At 36.0% G+C, this 20,526-nt stretch overlaps 1 protein-coding gene across 1 annotated transcript; it reads right to left on the reverse strand.

Moving 5' to 3' along the window:
• Positions 1–319: 319 nt before the first annotated feature.
• On the reverse strand, positions 320–19,691 carry LOC117414128 (inositol-pentakisphosphate 2-kinase-like). Its single transcript, XM_034023866.3, has 13 exons — positions 19,365–19,691; positions 11,302–11,361; positions 9,218–9,313; positions 8,675–8,741; positions 7,307–7,428; positions 6,653–6,742; positions 5,558–5,616; positions 5,015–5,087; positions 4,146–4,425; positions 3,609–3,744; positions 2,788–2,890; positions 1,659–1,738; positions 320–880 (listed from the first exon to the last, which is right to left on the reverse strand). The coding sequence occupies exons 1-13, from the start codon at positions 19,443–19,445 to the stop codon at positions 655–657; spliced, it is 1,473 nt and encodes a 490-aa protein (XP_033879757.3). The 5' UTR covers positions 19,446–19,691; the 3' UTR covers positions 320–654.
• Positions 19,692–20,526: the final 835 nt, after the last annotated feature.

Here is a 20,526-nt window from a genome sequence, read left to right on the forward strand (position 1 = left end):
TTTTAATTTTTAATTTTATTTTTATCAATTCGTTTGGTTTAATTTATGAAATGAACTGGACTAATTAAGTTATGAAGAACACCGAAATTCAAGTAAGCTTAAAAGAAAATGCTTTCATTTTGCTTTTCATTTACAGGGTATACCATTCACTAATGTACCGTTCCTAACACAGGAGGTAAAAATCGAATATCAGTTGAAACTGATATTATAAATTGAAATAATGACTAAGTTTTGTACAGAGAAACAGAACAAGCCATATCCTAATAACTGCATTCTGCATCCTTTGTAAGATATATCATTAAGTTAGTGACAATGAAGAGACAGTGCTTACTCTGCTTTAATTTTTTTTAACATGATTCTAATTAAGAATTAATTTTGCATCTCCAAAACTTTCTGCAAGCTGCCCTTTGTAAAGTGTCTCAAGCATATCAAACTTTCAACTTAAATCTGTCACTGCAAGACTTGTAGAAATGTATACCGTAGTATATACCATCTAATGTATACTATAGTATATAGAATCTATCGCTGCACCTTTCTTCACACCAAACCATATGGCATATTGTTGAACCAAAATGAAATAACATAAGCTCATCAAGCTCCTCCTGTTTTGGACTCGTGCTTGAATGGAAACGCTGTAAAACGCCCTTGACGCATTCATACTGAGTGGAGAACCAATGTGCAGTCCTCACTGTCCATGAAGAGATTTGGAGTTGGAGGGTCTGGTTTCGCCTGTGTGCTCTTTAGGTAAAAATTGACTATTTGTCCATCAAGCTTATACCGATGTGGAATGTTTTCATATGGTTTAGGGTCCAAATCCAGGATGGACACTGAATAAATAAGCCTGGACTTCGCTGTCTGAATCACTAAATTAGGCTCCGGTCTGAAAGAGAGACAGAGAGAGTATTCTTCATTACCATACATTATAAAAAAACTAGTAAAAAAAAATAAACAAGGGTGGTCTACTTTATTTACAGGTGTTCCTGAAATGGTTCCTGGTTTTATTTATGATGGCATTTCATTTTAATGGTTGTGTGTGTTGTGTTTTCAAGACATCATGCACTTGATATATGCGTTTGGAAAAATGAGCTATGCCAATCCTGCAACTCCTAATAGATACTTGTATCCAGTTAAGAGGATATAGAGGGGTCTACTCTATATTGCAGCGCAATATTGAATTATTCTGCAAAGCATTTCATTCACAATCTCACTAGAAATAGTAAGTACTGGAATCTGTGAATTTATTAACTTAAAAGCTACTGAAGCCTATATGTAACATTCAGGTATGTAGTTTATTTATGTAACTAGTTATTGTGCTTGCATTAGTATGATGTGCCCACTGGTGTGTGTGTGTGTGTGTGTGTGTATAATTATTGGAGCGATTGGCATCATATTTAACAATAGGCTGATGACAGCATTTCCTGAGGTTCCAGCTCAGACATCAATCACCTGGGCTGGATCATTAGATACCCTAAACACATTCAGCACAACCATGTAAAATCAACAGCAGCTAGGCAATGCTATCAAGAAATTATTATTATCATTTTTTAAAAGCAGTTAGTTGCTTTTACAAAACTAAAATAAAATGGTCTAGATAGTATAAAATGACTTTTATACAAAGGACAACATCTAAAATCATTTTTGATAGCCTTTAAACTTACAGTTCATCATCTGGACAAGGTGAAAGTGCTATCATTATCGAGCAGTCTTTTGCAGTCATTGCTACCCTGTACTGTTGAACCTAGGAAACGGAAACAATTATAAAAAATGTTAACAGCCCTTTGGTTATTTATTTAATGGTAAAAAGATAAGAGTTATAACCTTTGATATATTATTGACTGAAATACGTCCAGTTAACAAGGAGATTTGAATTCTGATTGCAATCATCCTGGAAGTATTTACACTACAGCTGGGAGCATTTAAATATCTGTGTTTTTAACTTTTAAGAACTATGACTTCATGTTGTTGGTTCTAAAGAAAGTTTTTGTTTATTTATATTGCTTACTCTACACAATGAGGAGGAGTTTCAGTTGTGTGGTGGTTGTCCAATGCTGATCGCAGTCCAGTGAGGGTTAGTACCAGACACACCTCAGTGCAACACTAATGCACCAGTGTGGCCCGCCCATGTATGTGTTATGTGTTGTGTTGCGTGTGGTGTGTTAATGTTGGTGTATAGATATTGGTGCACGGGATATAAATAGGTCTGTGTAGCACAAGCGATTTAAAATATATAGTTGCATTTAGGCACGGGGATTGTATAATCACTTCACGTGCACTAAAGTATGTAATAGTATGCGAGCACGGGATTGCACAAATTCGTAAACGTGCTGGGATTCAAGTGAATAATGAATTAGTAATGGAATCCCGGCACAACAGTATATATAGATGCACGTTTTACTCACTCGGGGTTGTGTGTTCAGTGAGTGGAGAACAGGTGTAGAGAGGAGGTAAAAATGATTAAAAAACTAAAACAATTGCTAAAACGTGCTGTCTTATAAACCATGTTACTTGTTATTGTTTATCGTGTTTGTTTGTTTGGCCAACGTGCCGTTTTGTTTTGTCAAAGGGTGTTTGTTTCCTGTTTTAAACCTTTTATTTTACAATAAAACACTGAGCACCACAGCGCCTCAGTTTCACCCGCAGTTGCTTGTGTCTTGCATTCATTTCCTGGCCTGACGTCACCCCTACAGCCAGCCTGTTCACAACCAGATGGAAACTTTCTTTGCTGTTTCTTTTTTATCTTAATAAAAAGTTATGCAAAACATGTACCAATACATAGATTTGTTTTACCTTTCGAACTGCATAGTCAACTGTTCCATCATCTTCAGATTGTGAATTTCGCAGTTTTTCAAAGCAATTTTCGTTGTACGGCCCATCGATCTGTAATTTGATCCTAGGCAAAATATAACATGTTTTAATGTATTACTAGGTTGATGTTTAAACACCATTTCAGCACTAAGGTACAGAAAGACTACCCTAAGATAACTAACTTCTTTCAGTGTCTAATGGATGTTTGCATATTCAAGGAAATCATTTTTTTTTTTAAAGTACTTGCAACTTAAAGCACATGAAAACAAAAGGTTTTACATAGAAACCACCCTTTAGCCAAAACACAAACAGCACTGGTAAAGTCAACAATTCTGAGCTTGTTTTAACTACAAATCAAACCAAAAGCAATGTGGATGTAACTGGCATTGTAACAATAAGTTTAGTCTGATGCAATTTACAAGGTATTAAAATCAACCTAAAAAGTAGTAGTTCTTGTGTTGGATTATGATACCCCTTCAAAAGCACCTTATTATTTTAACTAGTTACAAATGGACAAAATAATAGGCATACCAGCAATTATGATTATATACAGCAAATTAAGTTAGGTGTTTCATTATTGGAAAACAGAAAATAATCCTGTCCTTGATCACCATCTTGTGGCAATGTAATCTATTGCATATTACAAGTATTACAACTTCCTTAGCTGCACATCGCTACAAATACCTGTGGTATTAAATGAAAAATACGCATTATTGTGAAACGACAAACATCAAGACAAAATAGTGTTGTACACTTTGTGAATGAAGGCTTCGTATTTCTGCTGTTATGTAGAATTGCCTTACCTTTCTTTAGGGAATTCACCCAAATACTGTTCCACACGATTATACAAAGGGTGAAGTCCTTCAATATCTACATTATCCAGCATCTGAGCTTGGAGAATCTTAGAAAGAACGCAATCTTTAGGCAGACCACAATGACCTAAAACGGCAATTAAAAGGATTAGAATAAATATGTGTTTTCTAAACGCTATTTTATTTCTTATAAGAGAAAAGGCTTTATAATTTAGAATGTGTGCTTTTCAAAGTGGCAGTACATACATTTTTTAAAATAAATTGAACAAATATATACATACAAATGCACAGGTATACTTTACTCACTGTACTTTACAACATGTAAAATATTTATTATATATATATATATATATATATATATATATATATATATATATATATATATATATATATATATATATATATATATATATATATATATATACACACACACACACACACAATTTCTCTTACAATTAAGGTGACACAAGAAGTAAAAAAAAAAAAAAAAAGACAGCTTTGAATCTCACTGGCTATAGCAGAAATTACCTTTTCTTAGGATGTCTCTGTGGAAGTGGCTTGCATCACAGTGGGCCCTTCCCTCTGAAATGTGCAATTTCCTGATTTCACCTGTCCTGCAGGTGCCCGAGTTACTTAACAATGCTGTTGTGATCACGTTTATGAGTTCATTGATAACAGTCCTTGTGCAATGTGGACCGTGGATTAGACCATTGGCAGGAAAGAAGTATGGTTTCAAGTGTTGAGTGAGTTCATTCAAGTCCTGCAGGCAATCCTTGTCATCCTTACAACCATATATTAATTCACCATTCTTCATAGATCAGAGAGAGAGATGTAGTGAGAATTTACACATATATATATTATAAAAACTTAGTTATATGCCCAATGATTTTATATGGCTTGCATACCTTTCTCAAGGGAGAGTGTTTGAAAATAAACAGTGGAGAAACACACTTTAAAAAGCACAGACAACCTATCAGAATAATTTCAACTGCTGTAATTGGTTCAACAAATGATGCACTACATTTCTTCATAAAAAAAAGAATATCCTATAAACTTCACAATAGGAGCTTCCTCACAGTAACAGAGTTGTATGTAAAGAGTGATTTAAAAAAAATAAAAAAAAAAAGTCACTTTAGGTTCCTATCTGTTCCTATCTGTTCCAAGTGGCCCATAAAAAAAGGAGGAGTGCAAAAGTATAACAGTTCTCAGTTGTGGTTAACACTCATGAGCTGTTGTTACTCCGCCACAATCTGTCAGTTCGACAGTTCAGGCCTCAGCTGGCTTAAAACAAACACATTATTTTAGATGCAATCAACTGAATGCCACGTAGAGAGAAAAAACTAAAACTACAAAAAAAAAGAAATGCCCTGGTAACTGCTGTATAAGAATGAACATACCTTAAAGATTTTCAGGTTGTTTTGTGCCTCTTGTAGCAAGTTCTTTAAGGCAAAGGACATTCTCTGTTTATTTCTACAAAAAAATAAATAAAAAGGAAAAAAAGTTACTAAAACAGCACCAGTACTACAGCAATAAAATAAACTACTATCCTCACTGCAGACTCAAGTGTCAAGGACCAATAACGCAACTCAAAATGTCAGAGTGCCCGTGCAATTCAGGAAGAATAACTCCACTCAACACAGACAGGTTATGCAGGCCCAGTCTTGTGTATGCCCCTATATCATTTGTGTAGGATTTCCATACAAGACTGAAACTATTTGAATATTTATAGTTAAACAATGGAATATAGAATCTTGCCCTTACTGTACATTTCGATGATATTCAAACACACAAACAAAAGTCTAACTACACCAGTCAAACAGTAATTTACTAAAGCCCCTTAGTAAGTAAGGTATGAAGCAACACATATACTATGTTCATTAGTTTAATAGTGCATTTGTCAAGTTGCATTTAAAAAAAAAAATACATGTTTTGATACTCACCCCGAGAAAAGGTCAAGAGGGCAGTATCGACTCATTCTTTTCCACTTTCCATTAGCTAACTGTTCAAATACAGAAGAATAATACAATACTTGTCAAACAAAATGCATGACTGAAGTTGTGAAATCTTTGTCATTGCATTACGGGTATTTCACAGTTGTGATAGACAGGATATAGAGAATAATACTTTACTCTGGTGTAAAAACATCTTCACAAAAACAAAACTGTACTTCCACAATACCTGAACAGTTTTGCATATTACAACAGCACTTAAGAGTGTACATTAAAATAAAACAAATAAACAAACAAAAACAGGATATGGCCTTCATGTGAAATTATCTAAGACACTTGTTTTTTAGGAACTAGGACAGACCACTTAATATAAAGCTATGACTAGATAATTGGCAGTTACATTTTAAAGTAACAGGAACAACATATCTACTATACATTGGCTCTCATTTACTTATAAGTGCTCAAAGGTCATCTTCCACCCTAGTTGAAACAAATGTGGCGATACAGATTATGGTGATGGTGCAAATGGTCTGTATGCAGATGCAACATGCTGGAACATGTTGAGAGAGGAGAGAGGCGAGAGGCAGATGCTCTGTCTGAGATGCACTGCCAACTGGGTTTTGTTTACAGGGAATAGCAGCTGAGGATTGGCTGCCAGATCCATGACCAGTAGGTGGGCGTGTCCCAGCGGTAGAGAGACAAACCATTGACCACCGCTTGTGGAACCGGGGTCATGGTTTTAATCAGTGGGTAACAGTCGGTCCTTTAGGGGATTTTAACAGCAGCATAGGTTCCTGCAGCAGGACCTCCCTTTATAGTTGGAGCAGTGCTTGGCCACGTTTCGGCAGCTTTTGGTTTGTAGCTGTTTTTCCCCTCCACAGTATTTTATTTAGCATTTCTTTATTTTACACTTGTTAGATTTTGATCTTAAAAAGCACATGACCATATTTTACAATAGTATACAGGTATTTCCATATATGCCCAAAATCTGACACTTTAAATAAATGTTGATACTAAGTTTCATGACAATTGAATAAGCAGACAATACTTTATTGGCAATTTAATATGTATTTATACTTGGTTTACCTTAAGGTGTTGATGCATGCAGAATCGACACACTCTGTGTTTAACATCCTTTGTGACATGACTTGAAAAAGGCAGAAAACCACATTTTGGCTGCAAAAAAACAAGAAATGCAATGAAAGAGAATCTCTGGAGCTCGTTAGGGTACCCATAACTACCTTTTCATTTGGTTTCTATTTAAATATATTCTAGTTTGTATTGCATCTTCTGATGTACAAGGTGGTTAAAAAGTCAGACAGTTAGTCAATCTGTAGTGGTCTGTATCACAAAAGCACCACAGGAAGCCAGTACCTGGAGTTGTTATTGATACAGTGGCACCAGCAATGCATCTAAAGTCCTGTCTGATTAGAATCATACAGGTATGTCACGTAAAAAAAAAAGACACCTATAAGGAAGTTCTTGGTCACTATCATGCAACAGCTTCATTATTACTCAGTACTCAAAAAACTAAAACAGAAAACAGCCCTCATCTGGTATAGATAAAATATTTAAAAACCTTTGTGAAATGCATATTTTCTTAATGACACAAACTTGATTGTGATGAACAACAACTGATTTGCTGAGGTTATTCCCGTTTATGTCTTTAACTGTCATCACATGAACCCACAGAACAAGAACTCACGACTTGCTGCCATGAATTCCATTTGACTCATTTACCTTTATCTCTATACAAAGCGGGGGCCCGCTTTCACTGAAATGGCAAGTCTGGAGTTTGGTTAGATTTGGTAGGCACAAAGCATAGCCGCTGAAAATATCCATCACCTTATCACAGCGGGATTCTGAAAAAGAAGACAAGAGTGTATTTCCAAAACATATACTCCAGTCTTAATGTAATCCTTTCTTTTTTTAAAAGGAGAGAGAGGTTTTCACTGTACTTGGGGTGCCCCTTAGTGGATAAATGTTTTCATTGTAGGAAGGATCGAAGAAGACAGTGGAGGACTTTGTCCAGAAATAAGTCAATATCCCTCTTAAAAGGAATGTTAAAGGTTTTCAAATCAATTTCTTTGCCTCCTATTAGCACGGGCCACCCTAATCATTTGATTACATGCTTGTAAATTATTGTGTACTTCAATATTGAATATATGTCTTACAATTACAGTATCAAAAAAATTAGAGTTTTGCTTGCATTCAGCAAAAACTTTTTTTTTTTTTTTTAATTTAGTAGGTCGCCAATTGTTTTTTTTTTTAATCACTTTCTCCCAATTTAGAATAGCCAATTATTTTTAGGCTCAACTCACCGCTACCACCCCCGCGCTGATTCGGGAGCGTCGAAGATGAACACACACTGTCTTCCGAAGCGTGTGACGTCAGCCGACCGCTTCTTTTCACACTGCAGACCCACCATGCAACCACCTCAGTGCTACAGCATCAGAGGAAGATACAGCTCTGGGGTGGTTGCATGGTGACACGCTGCTTTTAAAATAACCTGTTTCAACTGAACTTTTTGCACGGTGGATGTGCAAGCCACTTTAATAAAATTTTACTTCAAGCCCAATATTTTTGTCATCTCATTACATAATACTACATTGCCTCAACAATGCTTCAGAATTAGCACAACCCCCCAACCCCCCTCACACACACATTTGAGACCTATAAGCATCCCCTTTTATCCTTTTCTAAATGCACATTTGTCCATGACAACACTCTATGTATGTAATATATAGCAAAAAAATAAAAATGCATATACCATACATTGAATTTGACCAGTTTTGTATTTGAAACACATTAAACAAGCTTTTTTGAAAAGAACAAAACCATTTTTTTTTTTTTAAATCTATACTTCAATGCTTCTTTGTCTACACTATTTGTACACCACACCCTAATTCATATTTAATTTACAGTGTTTTAATGAGTATTACTGCCTGTGGCACTGACAGTAATTTTCAAGCACATAAAAGCAAGACAATTTTGTTTATAAAATGTCTTGCCTCCAGAGTTTTTGTCTGACGATCCCTCCAAGTTAAAAGAAAACTTAAGATGGCTAGAGAAAAATGCTCCAAAAGTATGTGTTTCTAAAACTCTTACCTGGTCTTTCTTGTTCAACCTTTAAAGAGAGCTGCCTAACAAAATCCAATGGTAGATGTACAACCTCCTGAAAAAAGAAATACATCAAAATAAAGCTTTCTATGTTGTAATGTGCAGGCTTACCAAGCAAGACTAGATGCTGATGTGCTTTTAAATTAAGAGGGTGCTTACTCCACAGTGTTGCTAGAGTCTTTCAAAATGTGAAGGCTTTTTGGATCTAAAACGCTATTATTGGAATAATACAAAAATGTAACAATTTTTTGTTCACCTAACAATACCGTTCTTTTTACTGTGGCTCTGAAAACAAACATTCACGGTTCTGATAGAATTTGCATTTAATAAACTGTGATGAGGCATCCATATTGGGCCCAATTTTCATTCTGTTTGCGCCACTGCAAGGTTAGCTCCCATTTTTGTCTCCATGGAGAAAATGAATGCTAACGTTACAAAGCTACAATGAAACAACTCAAAACATTCATTGAACTCCTCAAAACGTCCCTTTGAAGAAACGGAGGCAGAACATATATATTACAAATAACATACCCCATGATGGACATAGTTTTCTCCCAGAAACGGCTTCATGACATTCTTACTGAAGTCAACAATGTTCTGTAGATGGCCAAATGCTTCCTTTGCTGCCTGAAAGAAATAAAGCATACTTGTATTAATGCTCCATAGTGTACATCTCAAGAACCATGTACTACTTATTTCCCTCTCTCGATTTTGGTCAATAAAATGGTCTCAATGTATTAATTATTACTGATCAAAATTGACTAGGAATTCGAATTAGGGTCAGTTCAGATATTTAAATAGATCTGTGAGATTTTGTTTAATTAAAAGTCAAAGTCTACTGTACCCAGGTAGTATTCCACAAATCAATGAAACATTCTACTTGATCTAGACCACTTATTACACTTTCTGGTTTTGTTACACAACCATCCGCCTCCCCATCGATACATAAAGATCTAAGATGGAAGACGAAAAAATAAAAAGGCGGGCATGTTAGGCCAATTTTCTCTTTTCAAATGCGAAGTTTCAGTTCAAGAAACACTTGGGCGAAGACAGAGTGGAGGTTCTCATTTAAGAACTAAAGAAGCTGGACGGAGCTTGTTCCTGATTACACATCCGAAAACCACTAACAGGCCGTGTGTACTGAAGAAATAGCACCGACTGTGCTGCTACATGCTGTATGAATACATTTATATAGATTTAAATTTACAGATTATACACATGCCACATACATTTTGTTTTTAAATGTAAAAATCAATGCTGAATACAAAACTACCACAGTATTAACAGTGTTACAAAGCCACACATTGGCAGATCTGCTTTGCATTTTAAAAAAATGACTAAGCACATAAAAGCTGCAGTGTCCATTTTTTAAAAATTTAATTTTTTTCTTTTTTTTTTTTTTTAAATATAGTTAAGCATAGATTTCCATTTTATAAGCCCAGAAGCCTCCCTTTAATATTTTTACATTTCTGTTTGGCTTCCTTTAAGGATCACATACATAACCACCTGCTGCTGCAAGTACTGTATTCTGTGGTAGTAGTATTTTTATTATGGATACTAAACAAAGTTGGGTATAATTGAAAATCTATAAATGTTAGCTGAAGCAGCTTCTTTGCTGTTGGCATAAAAGTGGATGAAATATCTGGGATTTAATGACAAAACATAGGTCAACTCAACAAAAGGATGACTCACTACTTCACTATGGAATGCCTTGTGTTTAGAGTAATGGAGGGTTTTGCTCAATCATTCTTCAGCTCAAAAATAAAAAGTTATCAATTACAGTTTAAGTTGTTGAAGTCTTTCTAACCTAACCATTCCAAAGTTTTACACACAGCTGCGGTACAATGGCCTTTGCCTATCAACTGTCTTGAACTTGAAACCTACATTTGAAGCACCTCTCACTTCTTCATTTTGGGAAATTATGGAGACTTCTTGTAATTGTCAATGCTTGTAATAGTTACTGAATTTTCCTCTCTCTCAGCATTTCTGGATTGATGAATTTACTGGTGGTGCTATTTCTCTTTACTTTGATCACAACTGTGTTGGTGTATCTCAATGTGTTTAAGCTCTGTTCTGCTGCTGATCTGCTGACATGATCCAACTTCCATTTTGTTTTGTGCATTAGGCCACCTTAAATGAGGCTTTGGTCTCATTTAACTAAAGAATAATCAAATAAAAAGGACACCTTTGGAAATGTAATTTAAAAAAACACATCCGTAAGAATAAAGTTTACACCATATGAAAGATAGATTTAAATTTAAAATAAACGCTGTAAAACTTTTCTATTCATGAGATTGATTCAGTAATGTTAATTACTAAATTGGTGGAATAAGGTTCACCTGTTACATGACCTTTATCATCTACAGTATGCTACGCATTTTTTAAAATGATAAATATCATATAGACCATGAAAGTCCTGCAAGATTAGAAGCTTGTTATATTAATAGAACTCGGACTTCAAATTGAAAAAGAGCCCTTTTGTTTGTTTATTCTGGTTGTCAAGGAGAATTCTGAACAAAAAAGAATGCATCTGTGAACAGCTGGAGTCGGCTTTCATGAGCAGCAGAGGTTCTGGTAATGACTGTTAATACACTGTCCTGCTGTTCTGTTCTTACCTTATGGGAGTTTCCAGGTTCTTCAGCTGGATATTTTAAAAAGCGCAGAACTTGAGAGTGCTGGAATAAATAGAAAAATATATTTGTAAGAAAGCAAATTAACAATGGCAATAACTTGTAAATGGTCTTTGGCAGACCACAGTTGCACAATGTAGCATGACATAGGAAGGGTTGCTTGCACATAAAAGGGTCTAAGGTATATCAATCTCCTAAAGTATAACGGACAAACATCCACTATGAAATATAAAATATGCGTAAACTGCATAAATAAATCGCCCTACACCATCTAATTTCTAATACTTACCTTCATGACATATCTGAAAATCATAAATGGTGTTTTTCTACCCATTGTCAAATTATGAAAATATATATTTCATTTATTTTCTTTAGTATAAGACACTAAGTTAATTCATTCTTCCCAGGGTAGTCTTTCTGCAAAGTTACTTAAAAATGTGTTAAGTGAGATATGCTGAAAATAGTACTTACAGGAAACCTTACTGCAAGTGACAATGAAATATGAAATGTGTGTTTAATTGTACATTTGACCACATGTCCAGAGCAACATAATAGTTTCAGTAGTTAACAATTCACTAACACTGAAACAAATTGCAAGAATTACAACATCACTATCCACTTACTAGTGCATGGACATCTGATTTAAAAGCCTACTGAATCGTACTAGCCTATAGAATTTCAGGGAAAATGTGCCCAATGTGAAAGGGCCCTAAAGTACTGGACAAGTTCAGAAAGAATGACTTACAGGATATATGGGCTTCAGTGAGTAACAGGAAAAATAATTCCATCTAGGGTTTCTGTGATGTCGTAAATTACGAGACTGAAGGTCGAGTAATTTATAAACTGTCACAGAAACCCGAGATGGAATTGTTTTCCTGTAACTCATTTAAGAGGCCCATCTATGTGATGCTAATATTAAAGAAGACGAGGTTCAGCAGTACAGTTGGTTGTTTTAAACGTAGTATTTCAGTGCTGTAACTTTGTTCTGTGTTGTTATCCGTTAATGCTTCAGCTTTATTTGGATGATTGCCTTTACCTTGTTTTAATTTCATGTTCCTCTGAGATACGAATGTATCAGCTTTATATCATATATATTTTTTGTTTGTTTAACATATTCTCATTTTGTTGATCATTAATGAATTCTACTGTGGTAAAAGTGTCAAAGTTCAAGTATATTTTACTCTAGAGGAATTATCACTTTTTGAAGTCACTGCTGTGGTAGTATGCCTTTTTTTCCCCCAAATGGCTCAGGATGCAAATATAGCCTTCATCCATGTGCAAACCTTTGCACCAGGAAACAATGACATGCATTTAATAAGCGTAATAACGCCTTTTATTGCATTTAAAAGGTTGAAGTGCAAGGCTTACAATGTAATCAAATAATTCCAGATTACTGCAGCTTTCTAAATTGTTATGTAGCACTGACAAGTCAAACATTCTTCACTGTTGATAATGATCAACAAAGTGGCCGTTTTACAAAAAAACATTAAGTACAACTGATAATGTTCTGAGAATTTCAGAAATGCAAACTACTGCCTTCCATATGAAAAACAAAAATAGAAAATACACTTGCAAAGACTGTCAGCATTCATAAACTGTTTAGGCAAATGTGCCTTTAATCTAAAGTGCATAGCATGATAATATTAATCTCAAAAGACCTATACTGTATGTATCCTGTTAGACTGAAAAAAACAACCTATTTTCTATAATGCTACCGTAGATAATGTAAAATCCAATGCATGAGCCCCTTTTATACCATGTATGTTGTCACGATCAAAGCAAGTTGCACAATCGAAGGCTCTAGTTGACAGTTTTGATTAATCATATTGCTGATATTGTACTGTGATGTTGTGTCTGCTACCTGATTGCACGGTTTGAAGCATCATCTAAATCTGTTTTACTGGGCGCTGCAAAAGGAATCCAGTGGAAGAATAAACTAAACATTAGTCCTTTATAAATAATACAAACCATGTTTCAGACATGAGTTACAATCTGGAATCTCGTGTTCGATCAGCTTAACTGACTGTATACAATGGAGTAAGTAACAAAGCTATTTTTTCCATTGTGTTCACGGTCCCCATTTAAACAAACAGAAACCCATTCCCATGGATTTGAAACGAGAACATTAAAAAAAAAAAAAAAAAAAACTCAGCATGAATCATCTTGCAAACGGCCTACTTTGTAGATCGCACAAAAGACATGTTTAGTAAGCTTTTACTACAGTGCAAGATTGGTTCCACTTTTTCCTGAACTGAATAAGAAACTGAGGTGAGGTTTTTGATTTGTTCTCCATTTACATATACAATTTAATGTTTATTTTCATTTTGACTCATTTGAAACCCATTTATTCTGTCACCGGAGCAAGTATTACTGTAGACTGGAATCCTGTTTGCAGCAAAGTGTATGTGCGGCTCGGGATTCCCAATAGCTGCTGCACAGGAAGTGAATTTATAGTGTGGGGGCAAAATAAACTGGCATCACCCAAGTCAAAGTCTGTTCAATTCTGGTAAAGGGAGCTTTGTTAGTATGTGAATGAAAGGATCATTAAAATAAAAATGAACTGCTTTGAGAAAACAACCCATATTCAGAAAATGTGTTGCTTGACTGTGCAGAATTATTTGTTGCTTTTAGGATATTTGTTCAAGGGAACTTCCTGGTTATCAAATATAATATAATAAAATAAAAGAGAAGTATTTTGATCAACACAGGAAACACTTTACTTTATAGCAATCTTGCAGGTGTGGGAGTTGTAAAGCAATGTGTTTGTTACCTTTCAAATAACAATGCATGGCCAATTGTACATCAGCTTTTCTCATTTGAATTACCAGCTGCTGATACCTTCGTCAAGAACTGATAGCTTACCAAAAATATAACTTGTAGGGGGCCTACATTGCAACCAGATGTTTCCTTTTTGCACATGGCTTCCTCTTTGCCCAAATTGCTTTTTTATTTTGAAGATCAGCTTTAACAGATTACTAGACTATATTTGGCAACATACCACACACCTACATTGACTAGAACTAAACTATGCTGTTAGACGGGACAAAAGTTTAATCTGCAGACATTTCAGAATGTGCATCCCTATTTTAAGTCTAGACATCTGTGAAATGTAAGCAGCCAATTAAAAGCAATACAAGGTTGCTCCCAGACCTGTTATTAATGTTTTCTTACAAAAATTAAGTACATTTGGGCCATATTAAAGTTTTGAGTACTGACTTTATCAGAGTGCTAGATCAGTGATTTTAACTTAACTCACTTCCAAAATAGCCCTGTTCCTGCGAGTTATTTTCTTTTAAGCAATACTTTTGAGTGGTTTATTTCTGTATTCCAGTTTACAAATGATGTGCCTTAAATAATGTATGTAAGGAGTTGCACAATAGTCTCATCTACCTCAGTCTCTTCAACTACTGTACAAAACATCCTGGATAAAGTTCCACAGAAGTCCTTGGATCAGACAAGCTGTGTTTTAGATGCTTCCAAGAAATACATTTGCATTTAGGACCAGTGTTTTTACTTTACACAATACAATACAGATGGATATGATGGGATAAATTGAATTGCACTGGCAATGTCTCTATGCCACTATCGTACTGTCAATTCCTGAGTTACTACAAATTAATTCAATCAGTTACTGTTGTGTGCAAAGGAGGGGAGACTTTACAGCATTCAAACTTAGTGTAACATTGATTTTGAATAACACCCACCATGAATGATCACATGCTTTGTGACTAATGGGATGTCAGTAATGACATCAATTCAGTGCGTTTACATGAGCATAAGAATTCCGATATTTTTCGGAAAACTAATTCCAATATCAAAAGTTATGGAAACATTCCGAAAGTCAGTTTTTGGAAAACAGCACCTAGAAATTTCCAATTAAATTCCAAAAACTAACAAAATGTACATCATGTAAAACACACTTTTCGGAAAACTTATTGAAATAGCATACTGCGCATGTGCACACTTTGACCCTTTCCTCCTGCATGTGTTTTTAGAAAACAGAGAAAATAATAATAATCTGTAGTCAGTCTGCATGCATCCATTTGTCTAGTTAGGGATAAAGTAATACATTTGTTAAAGTCTGTATGTATTTGTTAATAGCCCATACTGAAGCAGCAAATGTTTTCCAGCTTTAAAATGACGTGAGAATTTAAAATAATGCCTGCAAAAGAAACAGGTAATATAGTACAGGATGAGCCGTTGGAAAGGTTGATTACACATTTTGGGGAATCTGAATAGAGGTATAGGATAGTAATCTTTGAATTTAAGACCTGACACTTCGATAAAGCACTTGAGTTATTGGATTGGTCTCTGTTCTGTTGCAGAAATGTCCAGTCTGTTCAAATCTTATTTGGGCTACTACACTACTTTGCATGCAAAAATATCCTGCGTTTTCCGAAAACTTCAATCCATGTATACAGTTGAATTCTAATTAGATTTTCTATTGTTAATCATGTAAACACAGAAAAGTGACGTTTTAAGAAAATCAGAGTGCCTACTGTAGATCTGTCCAGAAACATTATAATGCATTTGGAATAGCTGTGGCAGTACCCTAGTGTTGCCATAATGTTTGATCCTTGACTCCAGAATAACATTAAGAGTTGGTTCTCAGGGCAGAGAGAGTGCCACAGTGGCTAAAAAAGAAAAGCAGCCTCTCATGTAGGCAAGTTTTTGCACTGGAGAAATGAGGCGGCCTGCTGTAAAGCGCAACTAATTCAGAAATGGCACCTAGGATTCAGACCTAGATTGAAGAGCTTTGTAAGCCAACACGAGAATCTTGACTATAAATGCAGAAATTAGATATTACCATCCATCTATCCATTATCTGTAACTGCTTAATCCTATAGGAGGGTTACGGCGAGACATAGGGCGCAAGGCGGGACCACACCCTGGACGGGACGCCAGTCCATCGCAGGCAACTAAGGAGCAATTTAGGCAATTTTGTGGGAGGAAACTGGAGTACCCGGAGGAAACCCACATGAACAAGGGGAGAACATGCAAACGGCACACAGACAGACCCCTGAGGCCGGAATCGAACCCAGGACCCTGGAGCTGTGAGGCAGCAGCGTTAACCACCGCGCCGCCCGCTAAATTAGATATTACCAAATAACACAACTCTTAACAGGGTTTGTGCAGAGTGGAATGAAAAAATCAATTTTGGTTGCATGTGCGGCTTAATCTCAAACTAATTTACATGGCTATAAGCCTACATTCATATCTGTTGATAAATAATCTGAAATGTTAAACCTCAGTACTGTGCAAACTTACTTTAACCAAACCCACATTTTCAGTAAAACATTGCTAAAGGTGGGGTTTGGGTGCAGCAAGCATACTTTGGACAACAAAAGAACTTGCACAAGTTCATCTTTTTTTTTTTTTTTCTAAAAATCCTAGAATTCTAGGTGATGGAAAACTTTTGGACATAGGGTCATTCCACGTCAACAACCGAAATCCAGGCAGATTCCCACCTCAGGATTAAGATTTTGCTTATATTTTGTGGAGTGGAAGATACCTATCAGGTATGAAACCAGGCCAGATATTTTAAGCTCAAATGATGGATACTTACTGAGACACATCCCCTTAGTAGGTGGTGGGAAGGCTCAAACCTGAAATGCAACTAATTTTGGAGTGATTTTGAGGATCTAAATATTGTATTTAGAATGTCAGTAGCCCTATGAATACTGTACAGGTGGGCAGTTGGGTCTCCTGTAGAATTCTTGCAAAATAAGTCTCAGAGCTTTGGTATTATTGTGATGTCGGGGCCCTCAAAAATGAAAAATTGTTCAATTGTCAAATACCCGAGTGATTTAAGAATTTCAAGTGCTTGTTCCTTCTAAAGTTGTAGAGCTATCACGTTCAAATTCCTTCTGCTTGTTCATAATGTAATTGGCTTTCTGTATGCAGCTCTGCGGCTGTCTGTCTGATTTAATGACCCCACAAAATGGCTTCAGGATGAAAATGTCAAAAATGGACACATGATTGAAGGGCTGAAACACCTTGTGGGACAAACTGAGCTTCGGTGGTCTTATAGATGAGGGTTTGAAGGACTTGTGGTAAAAACATTGACTGGGTAATCTGTCTCCTTCACAGTTTAATAAAATGTACAAACGTGAACAAAATGTATCTGTGTTGTTTTGCATTATATTATACAATATTAGCAAACCGTTTGAGTTTAAACCAAGATAAACCATAAAACGGGTTATCTTTATATGACGGTGGTTTCTCACAGGGCTGCAGGTGTACTGTTGACCGATTTCTACTTCACTGCGGTCTTTAAAATTGCAATAAAAGGTACATCTGCAGCCCTGTGACAAACCACTGTCATATAAATATAGCACATTTATGTTTAATGGTTTGAATGCCAGTGTGAATGTTATCGTATGGTAAAAGCATATATCTCGAAACTACACCCATACTGTATCCTAACACTTTATATGTAGGAAGCAGTTGATCCTTTATTGTAAAGTGATGTCACTGCTATAGGAAGACTTTCCACACAAAACTACCAAACAGCTGTCCAGTCAATCTGAAAAGCACATATTTTCCGACACTTTACTGTGTTGTAAACGATGGGTGGATCTGGAGGACTTCCCACTTTCCAATATAAAATGGCACCCTCTTTACAGCTAGGAGGAAGTGCAAGGAAAGATGTAGTGCAAAGCTTTCAGACAGATTTCTAAGTACTGTATAACTCTGATCAGGAATGCCCATCGGAAAAAAATACAATTCAAACAAACTGTAAACACTGCAATAACTGCAATAACACTCGTAAAGGAAATGCAGTGAACAGGGCCTGCTATTGTACATTGTGTGTTATGTCTTAAGGGAAACTAGTGGGGCACAGTAGGAGCCATAGCCATAATACATGACCTTACAACTGGTTCTGCCAGGGTTGCATTTATTGGGTAAACAGTATCAAGGAACATATTGTTCCAAGGTTTCTTACCAGTAAAACTCCATGGCCATTTCTTTAACCCTCAGACCAAATTGCAAACTCACACTACCTCACCCAATTCCTTTCCTCAGTAATACAGAGCTTAAAACTTGTTTATAGAAATGTTTAAGTGTTAGTTCACTTGATGTCTTGTATTTCATTGAAGACTGATATTTAGGCCTAAATTGCATACGCAAGGCAAGTAAAATCCTTTAGGTTTCCAAACCCTCACTGGAAAACCAGCTCAATACTATTGGCAATAGCTGATACTGTTCAATATATTCTGACAATACACCTGGTAGAAGCATCACGTGCCTGTGCCAGTCAGTACTTAAGACCTACTGCGACTGAAGAATGGCTGTTAAATATACCTGATCAATCAATTCGTCGCCATCGTCTTATTAATTTTACTTGCTGCAAAACTTAAACAAATAAATAAAATCAGCCCGTATGTTAAGCTTCGCAGTGCACCAAAGATTGTCAGTTTTATAGCTGTGAATTATTGGTACTTTATCAAATTGTGCTAACCGGGTGGACTAAAGGTTAAGGGGGCGTGCCAAATAACACACTGTATACAGAATCCTATAAAATTGCATAATAACCTAGCAATGTGCAACTTTTTTTTTTCACTAGATGGGTCTAGTTCTTGTTTAGTATAGTACAATATACATAGGAAATGCACACAAACCATAGCTGCAGTTTACTAATCCTTGTCATAACGCAGCCGGTTCAGCCTGAGTGAGACACACCGTCCGCAGTACACGTGCACACACACAGACGGTAAACACAGCGGTAAAACAAAATGCGAGTGTGAATTTTTCAGCTTTTCTATACTAAGGGCGTGACAGTTTCTACTTTCTCGTCCTTTTTATATAGGCGGTTTCAGTCCCGTTACTATATAGTCGTAAACGTCTGGCAGACCGGTTCTGGTTCCGTATGGGACTGCTCGACATTGTTGGTGGTATGACGGTGGTACTTCACGGTCAGTGCGGTTAGATTGCCGTGCCCTTGATATGAGTTCTAAAAGCCTGATGTACTGATAACACAAACAGTGCTAGCGTGTAAGTAAAAAGTTTATTAAAAAAAAGAAAAAAAGCAAAGTGGCAACACTCACCTCAACATGAGAGACCACAAGGCTCTTGTTCCCTTCTCCGTGATATTTCCACTCGTTCTCGTCCATTTTGTCCACTTCCATAACACAGCTGGTTTTGAAGTGTTGGTCTTTAATGTGCTGTGGTTTTTTTTTTTTTTTCCCCCGACAAGTAATTGCTATAAACCATAAATAACAAACCGAAGTGAGTCTGTTTGTTTCACTGGCACACAGACCGACTACTACCGCTTTGCCCAAGGAAATCCCACCCTCTGACTCTCTATTGGCTATTCGGTATAAACATGTTTCTTATTGGCTTAAGTATCAGCAATGACAAGCCTAGTACTTTCACCGCCAGCATGGAGGGAATGGAACTGTGTTCGACCAGTCACATTTTAGCACTGCCTTTTCAGCCAGGAAACCTAGCCTCAGTTGTCATATTAATACAAGTTGCCTTATACTTAAGTATCTAGGTAATATGTGCTTTTCGTTTCAGAATTTGTGGAGATAATACTAATATTGTATCTGCTGCAGGCCCCTGGACACAGCGTTGTTTTTGTCAGAATGTCCTTTTTTTTTTTTTTTTTTAGCAAAACATGATTCAGACCAAGGCTGGGCGGGGTAATGTATTTTACAGACTTTACCAAAATGAACGATTTATGTGGGATTTTTTTTTTTTTTTTTCCAATTTCCGCAGGGTCGTTTTGGATTATTAAAATGTGTTGCATTTATTTTCATTTATATCTGGGGGTTCAAGTTAAATTGAGTGTATTTTTTAAAATAAGGACGCATTTTCATATAAAACTAACGAAAAGCTTTATTATTACTAAACTGTATATACTACCCTTTATAAAACCTCTGGAGGTAGTAGGAATAACCCTGGTTTATGTCACCGGTAAGAATCAGTTATTGTGGGTCTCAGTTTATCCTCAGCAGACTTCACATCACAAAACCACAATTGGCATTTTAAAGAATTTTTAGAAGTAACGTATGTGTTGGTGGTATGAGCTCACACTAGATCTGTCAGTTAATAAAGAGAAAGCTGTCACCACAAAAATGAAATAAATTCGCCGCAGCATGTCGGTAATTCAAATTCCTTTAATCACATGGAATCACGTTTTGTTTTTATTTATTTATTTGTCCCAGTAATACCATTTGTAGAATTTCTAAACCTGGTATTTTAATC

This window comes from Acipenser ruthenus, chromosome 16 (genome assembly GCF_902713425.1).
Source record: "Acipenser ruthenus chromosome 16, fAciRut3.2 maternal haplotype, whole genome shotgun sequence".
NCBI classification, from domain to species: Eukaryota; Metazoa; Chordata; class Actinopteri; order Acipenseriformes; family Acipenseridae; genus Acipenser; species Acipenser ruthenus.